The sequence below is a fragment of the Rhodnius prolixus genome, unplaced genomic scaffold (genome assembly GCF_049639745.1).
Source record: "Rhodnius prolixus isolate KJV_2025 unplaced genomic scaffold, Rpr scaffold_5, whole genome shotgun sequence".
NCBI lineage: Eukaryota > Metazoa > Arthropoda > Insecta > Hemiptera > Reduviidae > Rhodnius > Rhodnius prolixus.
Window position 1 is genome coordinate 40,264,958 of NW_027411624.1, and position 14,023 is coordinate 40,278,980.

General features: G+C 37.9%; 1 protein-coding gene across 16 annotated transcripts in view; it reads left to right on the forward strand.

The window, feature by feature from the left end:
* Root (ciliary rootlet coiled-coil, rootletin) overlaps window positions 1–13,605 on the forward strand; it is a 105,044-nt gene extending 91,439 nt beyond the window's left edge. For all 16 annotated transcript variants that reach the window (XM_074136209.1, XM_074136205.1, XM_074136213.1 and 13 more), the window contains 6 exons: window positions 734–878; window positions 971–1,159; window positions 1,260–1,553; window positions 2,121–2,398; window positions 8,356–8,476; window positions 8,821–13,605. In XM_074136209.1, the coding sequence (XP_073992310.1) occupies window positions 734–878; window positions 971–1,159; window positions 1,260–1,553; window positions 2,121–2,398; window positions 8,356–8,476; window positions 8,821–9,078 (1,285 nt within the window). In that variant the 3' untranslated portion in view covers window positions 9,079–13,605. The remainder of the gene's footprint in view (window positions 1–733; window positions 879–970; window positions 1,160–1,259; window positions 1,554–2,120; window positions 2,399–8,355; window positions 8,477–8,820) is intronic.
* The last annotated feature ends 418 nt before the right edge of the window (window positions 13,606–14,023 follow it).

Below are 14,023 nucleotides of genomic sequence, written 5' to 3' on the forward strand. Positions count from 1 at the left end.
TTATGAGGAAATTATATTAAATTTTGTACTTATTTTCGCCAATCAGAGAAATCGTCTGAAAATTTACGAAAGAGGAACCAAATTTACAATATTTAGTTTCCTAGCATCAGTCTCATGATTCTTATTCCTCATTAATAAATTAATGTTATTATTTGAATTATTATTATTATTGTTTTCACATTGACTATTGTGGCCTTAACTGTGGTAACTAACTATAACCGTATACTGAATTATATTTGTCACTAAAAAAAAGAAGTATATTTTCTTTATATCTTCAATTGTTAAGTAATGGGTTCATTATTATCTTAAATTTATTTTAAAAAGTTCAAATTTCAATCTCTGCTGATTGAAAAAATTACTATCACCTGATTTGTAACCTATTAGTACCTTCCCATGTACTGGTCAAACCGTACAAGCTCTCAATATTATCTCTCTACAGAGACGATTATTTCACTGAAAATGCATCTAAAATTAATTCATATGCAGAAAATTTACTAAAATAATGGGTAGATACTAATCAATTACGTAGATTACATACCTAGCCAGTTATGGAACGAATTTTAAAACATTTGCGATAAATATCACAACAAAAAAGTAATAATTTGAAAAAAAATTAAAATATATCTTAGCACTTTTAATGTGTTCAGTTAAGTTATCGAATTTTTACATTTCGAAAGATCAAGTTAAGCCAATGTACCCAACTTCTTTTACTCCTTACTTTTATCACTTTTAGATGTGACAGTGAAAAGAGAACTCTTCAGGATGATCTAGCCAAAACTGAAGCCAGAGCAACCAAATTGGAACTACAAAGGATGGGTATGGAAGGTGATATCCAGCGGTTACAGTTGATGTTAACAGAAAAGGAGGCTGCTATACAGGTTAACAAAAACTAATCATATCTTCAGGTGTGCTTTTTTTTTTTATAGAAATTTGTTTTCAAAATTTCTATTCTGTAATTATTTGTTAATAGAAACTTCAAGAGCGTGTGGAACATGAAAGTAGCACAGTCGCTGAACTTGAGGAACGATGTGGTTCTCTGAAGTCAACAGTTGATCAGCTCAATCAGAGTCTGGAGAGAGCTGGCAGTACTGAAAGAGAGCTGAACAATGAGATACATAGTCTGCAGAAAACGTTAGCCGATGCTTCATCAACTTCACAGGCAAGTACAATTATTTAGCCATTTAATTCAATCAACACTCTTGAATCTCTTTTGAATAATTTATTTAAAATAATTAACTTACTGCTTTCTTGTATTTTAGTCGAACGTAGAAAAATTGAAATCACTACAAAAAGCCGTTTACAACGCTGAAAATGAAAAACGAGTTGCTGTTGAAAGATTGGAAGCTGCACAGTCTAATCTAAATGAGCTACGTCGAAGTTATCAGAATCTTAAAGAAGTTCATTCACGTCTGCAAGCAGAAATGGCTCAATGTGAGGTAGAAAAGTCCTCTTTAGAAGCTCAGCTTAGGATGGCCAATTGGCCAAATGATAATGAAGAACTGAAGAGACAAGCTTCAGATTTAAATATTAAATTAGATACTCTTCAAGATAAGGTAAGTCTGTTGAAAACTTGATTTTTTTTTGGCATCCAATATTTCACTTATGGAGATACGAGTACTGGTAAGTTTAAAAACAAAATTTTCTCGGGTAATCTCAGAAATTGGATACCCTAATCATTGATCGTAGCTCCCACAGAAACCTTGTAAAGATAAGGTAAAAGAACTGTTCTCTTTTAAAGAACCTCCTTTGGACACTGGTGCCTAAAAAATACTTTAAAACCACTTTGAGTAGTTTAAACTCGTGTTTGGATTATTTTTTTTAGTGCTTGAACCACTTCTACGTAGGTTTGTTTGTTACTGTGAATGTTTGCTTGTCTGGGTTGGTATATGTCGCTCATTTTTAGGTACATTTCTTGTTGTTATTCTGTCTGTTTTTGGTTTAGTTGAAACTTCATAGGTGTCTTTTCTTTTAAAGAATTTTGTCCCAATTGTTCTTATTAAACGTTCTTTGAACCATTTTTGTTCATAGAACGTTCATTTTTAGAGGCTAATGGTTTCTTATTGCTTAAACAATTTTTTTTAAATCTTACGAGTATATTTATAATAATATTTTTATTTCAGGTGAGACAATTAGAATCAGAAAAACGCAGTTTAGAAAGAAAATTACACGCTTCAAGGAGTAAAAGTTATGAACGTGGTGAAAAAGGATCAAGAGAATGGGATGTCGGTGATAGCGTAATAGGAATGGGAATAGGTGGTGGTGGAGGAATCGGCGGAAGTACTAATTTACTGCTAGAACAGGAGAATATAGAATTGAAGGCAAGAGTGAGATCATTGGAGGCAGAACTGTCTAAAAAAGAAGCTGAACTGCTTAGATTGAAATCTTTAGATTTTAGCAGGTAATCTTTTTTTTTTTTTAATATTGAAATTGAAAAGTTTATTTACAATTTAAGAACAGTTGTACAAATATATTTACAAAAGGAGGTTTCAGGCTGCAGTGCCTATATACTCTCCACAACTTTAATATTTACATTGGTTAATAAGTTGAACTTACTACTAAGGCAAAAAAAAACTTTAAAAAAACCTTACTATATACAGTTAATTAAAGCAAGATATGCTTAAACCTTTTATGCTTGTATTTTTTAAAACTGAGTGAGTGAACTTAAGTTTAAGTCTACAATACTCTTTATATGTGGGTAGTGACTATGTGTACAGGAAGTTACAAAGTTTTCCATAGCATTGTAGATAAATGTGGACACGCTGGCAACGTCAAGTGCTACATGTATGTAGTCTATGGGTGTCCACCCTACCCGTGGGGTTCCCGGGTTAGAATAGGGCCTCAGTGTCTTCCGCTCGCCGTAAGAGTCGGCTAAAGGGGCAACTGTCCGTTGACCTAATCCTTTGTCCTGCCTTTGTCTTTCTAAAGTCCCATCCTTATCTTCATCCCATATTCTTCTCCCTAGCCTTTTCCCTTGATGACCCATTCCCCAATCCTTTAAAATTTCCCACCGGCCCGCGCCTGCTCGTGGTGGCGTTCCCCGGGGCGGCTGCTCGCTTCGCGCGGCGGGCCTCCCGCCGGAGGGTACATCCTAAAACTGGGGTTTACTTGCGTCCCCAGGCCGCCGGATAGTACAGTGGCCCGGGCCGGATTAGCCATCACGGCCTGGCTGCCACATCAGCCGGTGTATAATCTCGTCTGTAGCGGTAGTTCCGGATGGCGACCGGGTAGGGGCCTGCCGTTATGGGCGGGGGGCTCTGTTCGAGGCCACCGGCCGTGGGCGCGTCGCGCCTGGGGGGTGGTGGGTCCGGGGACATGGCGTTCTCGGGGGCTGGGCGTCGGGCCGGTTTTTTCCTTTTCTGTTATCGTTCCTTTCCTTCTTTGCCATTTCTTCTTTTTAAATAAATATAATGAAGAGCACAAATAAAAAAATTACGGTTAAAACGCAAGAAACAAATGTTGAGGCTACCCTAGCCCAAAAAAGTAGTAAGACGCTAAGTAGCGTAGACATGGGTAGAGATTTTCCGTCAACGAGTGATTACAGTCCTTTCCAGAAGAGTGCCAAAGTAAAAAGGACACCGCCTGCGAATACACTGCTTAATTCTGAATTAAGCACTGATGGAAAAAATTCGTATTCGAGGGATTCAAGCCCTGAACCTTCCCCACGGAGACGGGAACCACGGTTTGTCTCACCGGCAATTTCCGGTGTGCTGGCGGGCGGCCCGGTTGGGTCTCCGGAGCAGGCGGATATGGAGGATGCGTGCAGAAGGGTTGATGAAGAATTGAAGCGCATGCGCGGAGTCATTGCGAAGATGAAAGGGGCGGCAAGCCGGCAACGCAATATGAGTACGGACGTCAAGGATGGCTTGTTGGAAATTGAGGAGTCGGTCGAGGTCGTCCAGGCCCTTAGAGGTTTCTGGAGTGTTGCTTTGCAACGTTTGGTCCGTTTGTCGCAAGCCAAGCTAGACAAGCCTAAATCGAAAGATATCGTGTCCGTGTCGACACAGACACCGTTGGCAGACAAAGGGTTAATTGCTACACAAAATATGAGGGTAGCAAGGAAAGTTGAGGTTGAAGTGCCCCTGGTCGATTTGGGAGAGAACACGACTCCAAATGAATGGGTCGAAGTACGCCCTAAGAGAGTCCGGGCCCCTCGGAAGGGTGGGGTGAGGGAGGAGGAAAATAGGATGGAGGAGGCTGGTTTGTCCGGGGAAGTGGGAAAGATCCCCGAGAGAGCTAATCCAAGGACGAAGAGGAACAGGAGAGAGAAAGGACCGCCGAGAACGCGCCCGGACGCGGTGCTAATTAAGCCTGCAGAGGGCAAATCATATGCGGAAGTGTTGAAAGAATTAAGAGAACGAATAAAACCGGAGGATGTTGGTGCTGAGGTTAGTCGCATCAGACAGACTAGGGCAGGAGATATCCTGGTAGAACTAGGTGCCGAAACTAAAGATAAGGTAGCTTTCGGGGCAGCCCTTAATGCTGTACTCCAGGAAAAGGCAACGGCTACTTGTCTGGAACCTAGAACCACAGTAGAAATACGGGACTTGGATGCCCTTGCAGATGAAGAAGAGATTAGGCACGCAGTTGAGCAGCAGGTAGGCGGAAATCCAGGCGATCTTAGAATTCACCTGACGAAGGCGAGTAGTAGAGGTCTGAAGGCGGCGATTGTCCAGCTCAGTGTAAGAATAGCGGACAAACTGGAAAAAGAAGGCACACTTCGGGTAGGCTGGGTAAGGTGTCGAGTGAGAAGAAGAATCACAGTCTTGAAATGCTTTAAATGCTTGTCATACGGTCATATGTCGGCAGCTTGTGCGGGGCCGGACCGCAGCAATTTATGTTATAAATGTGGTAATGAAGGGCATTTGGCTGCCGTTTGTACGGCAGATATTAGTTGCATGCTGTGTCGTAATAGGGGTTTGGAGAATAAAAAGTGCCAGCACATACTAGGTTCAGGTGACTGTACTGTGTTTCGGCAAGCATTAGAACAAGCTAAGAAGAAATTTGCAATAGTATGAGAATCCTTCAAGGGAATCTCCATAGGAGTAGGTTAGCTGATTCGCTTTTGGATCAGCTGGTTGCTGAGAACGAAGCAGACATATTACTTCTTTGTGAGCAGTATAGAGTTAGGGACACCGGTCTTTGGTATAACGATTTGTCAGGCACAGCCGCAATTTGGATTCCTAATCAGGGGAGTTTTCCAATTGAGTCGGTGGGTAGAGATAACGGATACGTGTGGGCGCGGAGTCGGAATATCACCTTTATTAGCTGCTATTTCACTCCTAATGAGAGCGTACATGAATTCAGGAGGAAGTTAAACTCCTTGGAGGATGATATCCGAGAGATGACTGGCCAAATCATTGTGGTCGGCGACTTTAATGCTAGGGCGGTAGACTGGGGTATGCCTGAGACGGATATGAGGGGTAGAAATATTCTCGAAATGATAGCCAGAACGAGACTGGTTGTGCTTAATAAAGGGAACGTGTCTACATTTAGGCGTCCGGGTTATTTAGAAACAATTCCTGATATCTCCTTAGCTTCGGAGAATCTGGCATCTTCTGTTGAAAATTGGAGGGTTATTGAAGAAATTACTGGGAGCGACCACCAATATATCACGTTTAGAATAACACAAAGTGTGGATAGGATATGGAAGCCAAAGGATAGTGTAGGCTGGAATCTAGATAAGATACATGAAGAGGTTTTCTGGAAGGCGATTGAGGACGGGATGACAGAAAGCAATCCGGTTAGTGAGGAGGGTAGAGTTGGAGCTGAGGCAGTGGTTACCTTAGGCATGAACATTATCTCGGAGGCGTGTAACCAATCAATGCCCAGGAGAGTTTGTTGGAGAGGGAGGCGGCCAGCCTATTGGTGGAACTCGCGAATTGCGGATCTCCGTAGGGATTGTATTAAGAAGAGGAGGAGGGTTCAACGAGCAAGAAGAAGGCCGACAGCCGCATGCCGTGCAGCTGAATATAGAGAGGCGAAACACGAGCTGCGGAAGGCAATTTACCTGAGCAAAAAACGCTGTTGGGATTCTCTCGTAGCGGAAGTAGACCGAGATCCTTGGGGTTTAGGTTACAAAATCGTAACTCAAAAGATTGCCGGCTTGAAGAAGCAAGCGGTCTTGGATGCGGAGGCTATGGAAGGGATTGTAAAGGGTCTTTTCCCCACACACCCCGAAAGACCAGAGAGATTATTTGAAGCTCCTATGAATATCCCGTTTTTTACGGAAGAAGAAGTCCAGGATGCAGCGGTTACTTTGAAAACCAAGAAGGCCCCAGGCCCGGACGGCATACCCAATGAAGTTGTAGCAATGATAGCACGAGGAAAACCAGACATATTGTTACAAATGTTTAATGCATGTTTAAAATCCGGCATATTTAGTTATAGGTGGAAGATTGCCCGGCTAGTTCTAATTAGCAAAGGCAAGGGAGGTTCACTCCCCTCGTCATTCCGTCCGCTATGCATGCTGGATACGGTAGGGAAGCTCTTTGAAAAACTTATTAAGCTAAGGCTTACGGAAGAAATTTGGGAAGCAGGCGGTCTATCACCCAGGCAGTATGGCTTTAGACCAGCTAGGTCTACACTGCAAGCAGTAGAGGAGGTTGTAAGGGCGGTTCAAAGAGCAGAAAGTCGTAGTCAACGTACGCGGAAGATAGTATTGCTAGTCACGCTAGATGTCAAGAACGCGTTTAATTCCCTCAAGTGGTCCGACGCCCTGCAGGCACTTGAGAGAAATTTCCATATTTCGCCATATTTATTGAGGGTTCTCGACGACTACTTCAGAGATAGGTCGCTAGTCTATCAAACAGAGGCAGGTCCTAAAATCATGACTGTCACAGCGGGAGTTGCGCAGGGGTCGATTCTAGGCCCCGATATCTGGAACGTCACTTACGACGGATTACTGCGGTTAGAAATGCCTGAAGATACGGCATTAATCGCTTACGCTGATGATGTCGCAGCGCTGATATCGGTGCGTAATTTAGAAAAAGCGCAAACTAAGTTACACCAGGTTATGCGAAGAGTGAATGGTTGGATGGTGGAACATGGACTGGAGTTAGCTTTGGCTAAGACGGAGGTCGTCATATTGACAAAGAGAAGGATCAACCCGTGCATCCCGTTCTATGTTGGTAGGGAAGTGGTGTCTTCGGCTAGAGCGGTTAAGTACTTGGGTGTAACCATGGACGTTAAGCTCAGCTTTGGAAGACATATCCAAGAGGCTGCCGATAAAGCTGCGAGTGCAGTAGCGCGTCTGTCAAGGTTGATGACTAACGTGCGAGGTCCCAGGGCGAGTACTCGCAAAATATTGATGAGTGTTTCCCACTCTGTGATGTTGTACGGCGCAGAGATTTGGGCAGGAGCCTTGCGAAAGAAAATGTATAGAAAAAGGCTCGCGCGGGTGCAGAGACTCGGCGCACTCCGGATTGCCTCTGCTTACCGCACCGTGTCGGAGCCGGCCGTCTTGGTAATAGCCGGGGTTATACCTATAGCCCTCCTAGCTCGGGAGCGTGCAAGAATCTATGCTAGACGGGGCGAGAATAATCGCGTGGATATAGCTAGGGAAGAGCGAGAGCGTACCATGGCAGCGTGGCAGGAAGAGTGGGATGCGGAGCACCGAGGCCGCTGGACCGCTATCTTGATTCCAAACATCGAAAGCTGGGTTGGTAGAAGCCATGGTGAGGTAAATTATCCCTTGACCCAAGTCCTTTCTGGACACGGATTCTTCAGAGATTATCTGAAAAAGGTAGGTAAAGAAGAGGTATCGGCCTGCTTGTATTGCCAAGCTCCACGCGACGATGCTCGGCACACGGTTTTTGAATGTGAAAGGTGGGCTCGACCCAGAAGTAACCTTGAGCAGGAGGTTGGGGAACTGGTGCCTGGAAGATTTGTCCAGACTCTGTTGAGTAGTCGAAACAACTGGACAAAGGTTACTTCCTTTGTCCGGGAGATAATGTTTACTAAACGTGCAGAGGTGAATATGGGAGAAGGGGCCCGTTAGGGCTAGGTTAAGGAGCCTAGCCTGATGCAGTGCTGAGAAAGCGAATCCAGGCTAGGCTCAGGTGTATGGGGGGGGGGGTTTTAGCCGGTAGGCATATTTATATGGAGTCCGGCACATTGATGTGCGTAAGTAGCATTTCCCCCCTCTTGAAAAAAAAAAAAAAAAAAAAAAAAATGGGTGTCCACCCGGAGATATGACCCAACCAGCCTTAAGCATTTGTTTTGAACTCTTTGTAACTTAAATAAAATTTCTACTTAACTATTCACTTTTCTTCAATTCTTATTTTTTGAATTAGATATTAATTATGATATTAAAATTAGTGTTTGAGATATTAACAGAATGTTATTTGAACATTTAAGATGTGGCAAAGAATGGAGCAGCGATGTTGAACGATATAAATCGGCTCAACTTCAGACTGAAAGGTTACTTGAAGCCAGGGAACAATCACATCGACAGCAAGTTCTACGACTTGAAAATCAGGTACATTATTATTTCTTGAATGTAGAAATTAATAAATTAATATACTATTTATATACGTAGAGTTGGATGTTGAAAGTAATGCACATCTTTTTGCCTGAATAAACCAACTTAACAGGAGAGTAAAAACAAAGGAACTTTTAATTCAACATATGAAATGCCTAATTTTTTAATGCTAATTGAAAACTATTTCAGTTTGGGTTTAAAGCAACAAAAAATTGCGTAGCCTTTTTGTTTAAAACTGATTTGTTACAGTCAAAATCTGTTATTTATTACGGCATCGTCTACTGAGGTCATTAGCACCCATTTATACCCTATTTCATTGTGTAAATGTTCAATTTTTACAGATCAAAATGCTACGTGATCAATTAAACCAAGAAGTGAAAAGGAGACAGATGTTTATATTGAGAAGCGGTCAGACTGGACGAGAAGTTCAACAGTTACACAGAGCTTTAGACACATCACTGCGTAATGTTTCACAAGATCCAGGCTTAGATGCGTACGCTTTGGAGTCAGAAACTAGAAAATTGGATACATCTTTAGCAACTGTAGGTAGCCAGCCAATCGCCCTGCCACCTCCACAGTCAAGATCATCGAGAAAGTGAAACAGAAGGGAGTAGTAAAAAAAAAAAAAAAACTTTGCTAGGAAGGTAACTTAAAAATGTTTTAAACAGTACAAAGAAAATTTTTTTAAGTTCTATCTTTTTGATAAAAAAAGAATCTTTAAAAAAATATGGGGGGCTGATAAGGGAGTAAATTTTACTTACAATTCACTGCCAATAGTAAGGCTGGACTTAGAGGGGTATCTCTGGTATTTTTTTAAAATTCATTTTCAGAGTTTTAAAACAAAGAACAGCATTTTAGATTTAAGATCCATTTTAAAAAGCCTAACTCTTGAAACTCACTTCTTTCTTTCGCTAATCCTTACCCTCAACAATTGAAAAGAAAAAAAAAACCGCTCTTTCCTGCGTAGCCGTCGTCCAATTTCGAAATCCTAACATACATGCAGCATCCCTTGCCACACTATCCTATCCCAGCGCAGCTTTGGTCTACTTACTCTCCTGGATCCTTCTAGTATCTTGCTAGGAATTTCATCTTCTCTCATCTTAGCTACATGTTCTGCCTCCATGTATTTTCTACTTTTTGACATTTTATTAGCTACTTAAACCGAAATAATAAGAATATATAGGTTTGAATATATAGGTTTCGTGACCGCAAATTGTTAAAGATTCAAGATTGGCGAGGAATTGGTCAAATAAAAAACAAACTCGTCTTTTTGCCAACGTTTCGACAAATATATTATCTTCTTCAAGGCGTGGCTATGCGGGTTGGTTGAATTACAGAAACTCAAATATTAAGATTCCTCACGAATAAGACACTGTGGAATATAAAATTAATCCATTATTAAGTAATATCCACATAAGACATCTCAAAATTTAATAGAAGGTTGTTGAATAATGTCAAAATTAAATGTTCCTTCCCCAAACAGCAATTAAAAGGAGCTTAGTTGAAAGGGTGAACTTAGCGAGGTAAATCAATTCCTCATGTCCTTTTATAGGTAGCTTCCCTAATTTTTGAACTCCGAAAAAATTATTTAAAATGTTAACAGATATTTTAATTTTTAAAACATCTTTGAAGCCTAAATTGAAAACGTTATAAATACGGCAGTTGATGATCAATTTCGTAACGTTTTTATCTACCTTCAATACATGACTGAATTCTCTTCGTCCTCGAAAAGCATCATCATCTTGGTTTACTTTATTTTTTTTTTTTTGACTACCAAAAGACTTCGGGTAAGAAATATAAAAAACTATTGACTTCTGTCATTTAAAGAATTTTGTTTTTTCTTTATTAAATTGTCCTTTTTGATGGCGTACTGTAATAATTTGCTTAGATCTTCACTAAGAATTTTAGTCTTGGGAAAGATTTTAACTTTGTTTTTGTTTTTTGGAACTTATCTATTTGAGGCCCCTTTATTGTACGCGTTTAAGAATCTATCCTGAGCTTGATTGTCTATTCTTATAAATCATAATTATTCAAGCTCTAATCTACATTTTATTTTACAACTTATACTTAAGTATTTAAGGGGGAATAAACTGTGACTTCATTTTTATTAATAAATCTGCATTTATAGAACCATTCCGTCCATGAAATGCCTTATTTTTCTAGTTTCTTTTTTACAAGGGTTATATGAGAAATAATTTTATAAATGAGTGCCAAAATTTTAATTAATTTAAAATTGCAGACTTTTCTGACTCCCAAGTAAGGATTGATTCTATTTTATTTTATTTTTTTTTCCGGCGCGTCGAAGTTTATGGTCATCAGCGCCTATTCCTAGCTATTCCCCTTATCTGTGTCTCATCCATAGACTATAACATTGGGAACTATCATTTTATAAGAGTTTTTTTAACGTGTAAGACAGAAAGAAAAAGTATAATTTTTGTGTACTTTTTTAGTATAATATAATTATTATAATTTTTGTACGAATAGCTGAACGAGAATTTGTTGTTAAATAATTATATTGCTACATTTCTGTTTGTAATTAATCCATGGCAAATAGTTAAAAACGATTTTTTAGTCCAAACTAGATCTGATTTCTACAACAAAGCTCCCTCCGATATTTGGAAATCCTGCCTCCACTTGTATGTTATTGCCATCTTCAACTCGAAATTATGTAATATCTTCGTAAAGAAAGAAGTGTTGTATTTTGGATAATATTATTATTTTATTTTATTTTATATTTTTGAGTGGAGAAAAAATATATTTCATCTTCTAATGAACTTTAAGCTCCTACATTAAGCCCTCTCTCTCTCTCTTTCTTTATAATATAAAGGAAATACCTTTTATACAAATTAATACATACTGGGGATACCCTTTTTTCTTATTTATTTAATTTGCTTAAGACATTCCGTAGGATAAAAAGGAAAAATAATTTTTTTTTTAGTAAAGAGCTTTCATATTGTACCAGTTGTTTATATACATTTATACATTATACAGTATATATATATCTATGTATACTACAAAACAGAGATAACAAAAATAATAATAATAAATAATGTTATTACTGCATAGAGATTGTATTTGGTAAATTAGTGTAAGTGGTAGGGTATTATAAAATTAAAAGTGCGTTATTAATGAAAGCAATGAACTTTTCTAGATGAAAGGGTGAGTCTTGTCATTTAAAAATTTAAAAAAAACACTGGAAGGTATTCTTTAATTAGAAACATATTTATTAATTACTTTTTTTTATAAATTAATTTATTTTTATTAACATTTTTCCAATAGCCCATTAATATCACTGTTGAATGTTGTGCAACAGTGTCATTATGTAATGGCAATTAAAAAAGTATTAGTGCAATATTATTACATAATTTTTTTTAAAATTAAATTATGCTATTTTTCTTCGTCTTTCATTTTGTTTTTTTTGTATTTTTTTGAATTTGTATTTAATTAATTTAAAATTAGTACAGGGACTTAGGGAATTTATTGTTGTATTTTGGTAATAATTGTGGTGTTAATATTTTTTTTGTTTTCTTAGGAAAAAAGAATTATTTTAACCGTCTCAGGGTTGTTAAACAAAAAAAGAAAAGTATTGTGACTAAGTCCTCCCCTGATACTAGCCAATTTTTTTTTTTAATTAATTTATAATAATTAGAAAAAAATTAATTAAAAAAAGCAACAAAGGCTGATTTTTTTTTTGTGGTACTTTGTTGATTTTTTTTTTTTTTAAATCAAGTTCCAGTGATTTTCTTGCTTCCATAAATGTGATTCATTTTATGGATTTGTGTAAAAATTGTTCAATTTAATTGATTAATTTGTATTAATTGACGAAAACCCTGGGTTACGTCCCCGCTATTTTGTTCAGACAACTTCTGAGATTCTCGTAGGTTCTATTTTTTGTTTTGCACTGTTTGTTGTAATTTATTTATTGAATTATTAAAACTTATATTTATTTATTTTTACAACTTTTTACAGTATTTTTCACCCATTCTTCTTAGGAGGAGGTGAACCTTGGGTAGATTAACATCCTGTTCTATAAAATGCTTTAGCTGAAAGGGAGAGCTATTAGTGTGATATGTTACTGCTTCGTCCCCAAAAGCACTTTGCTCGGAACAGATTTGATTAGCAGAAACAAAGTAAAAAAAAAGCCTCCTCCTTCGTATAAATCAAGTTTTTGAAGACATTCTAAGGCCTTGACTCCAATGTTTTTTTTTTGGGGGGGGGGAGGGCCTTTAAAATTCATTCTGTTATAAACAGCAGCATTCTTTTGGTAAGTAGTCTATAAGCAAGTATGAGGATTTAATTTTTTGTAGAGACTTTAAACGGGAGTCGATTAAAAACATTCAACTTTAAAAAAAAAACTACGTGAAAAACTAATTTTCTTTTGTTTAATTATACAATTGTCAACTAACTTTACTGGCCCAAATCTAAAGTAAAACGTTGTTCATTCTTTTTGGTGACTGATTCATAGTTTCAATAGGATGAAAAAAGAATTGCCATTTCAGTCGTGATACATTTATTCTGCCGAGCTTTCGACCTAGGGACTAGGTCATCTTCAAGGCTGTGGAACATACTCGTATTTACAGATTGTAAACAATGATTCTATTAAAATGAATATGTATAATATAACGAAATTTACAAACTAGGTAAATAATTTTTGTAAATTTTGTTATATTATACATATTCATTTTAATAGAATCATTGTTAACAATCTGTAAATACGTTCCACAGCCCTAAAGATGACCCTAGTCCCTAGGTCGAAAGCTCGGCAGAATAAATGTATCACGACTGAAATGGCAATTCTTTTTTTCATCCTATTGTTTTACTAGATTATTACAAGCATGTTCATTTAAACAGGCTTGTAAAATAACAGAATTATTTGATACCACCCCGTTTGTGCCCAAAATTTAGAGGTGTTGGTGAATATAACTTCATGCTTATGGTCGCTTCAGTTCGCCACAGACCAGTCTCCATTTTTCTGATAGTCTTCTAAGATTTTTACTTTCATCTATTCTGTACATTTACTCAGAAAGCAAATCATGATCCTCACGGTTCGTGGAGAGGGGAGGATATCTTCTGATTTTGAAGTTTTAATTTTTTTAGAGGGTATATAAAACTATTTTCAAGCTTTCCAGATCAAACCTCCTCTGCCGCTAGATATATTACAGGCCATTAACATTACTTAATAAAGTCAAATTCTGTTTGCAACAATATGATAAAACCTTCTTTCATTATATTTTAGGGCCACGGCTCCAGAACAAGCATTAATCTGCTTAATGCTTAACCAGGCATGTATATTCCTAATTAATAAGACGTAACCCCCGGGATTCTGTTTGTGTTATTATATTTTCAGTATTCAATATTGACACATATTTAATTTTTATTTGTACAATCGCACAATTAGTAATTTTAGGAAAACTGTTCGTTTTCATTTCAAAGTAAATTAATAAAAAATAAAGCACTATAGAAAATTTTCTATGGGTAATAAATAGCTTTTATCAAACACCATAAAAATGTGTAATTAAATTAAAATTAAACCAAACTGCCTTA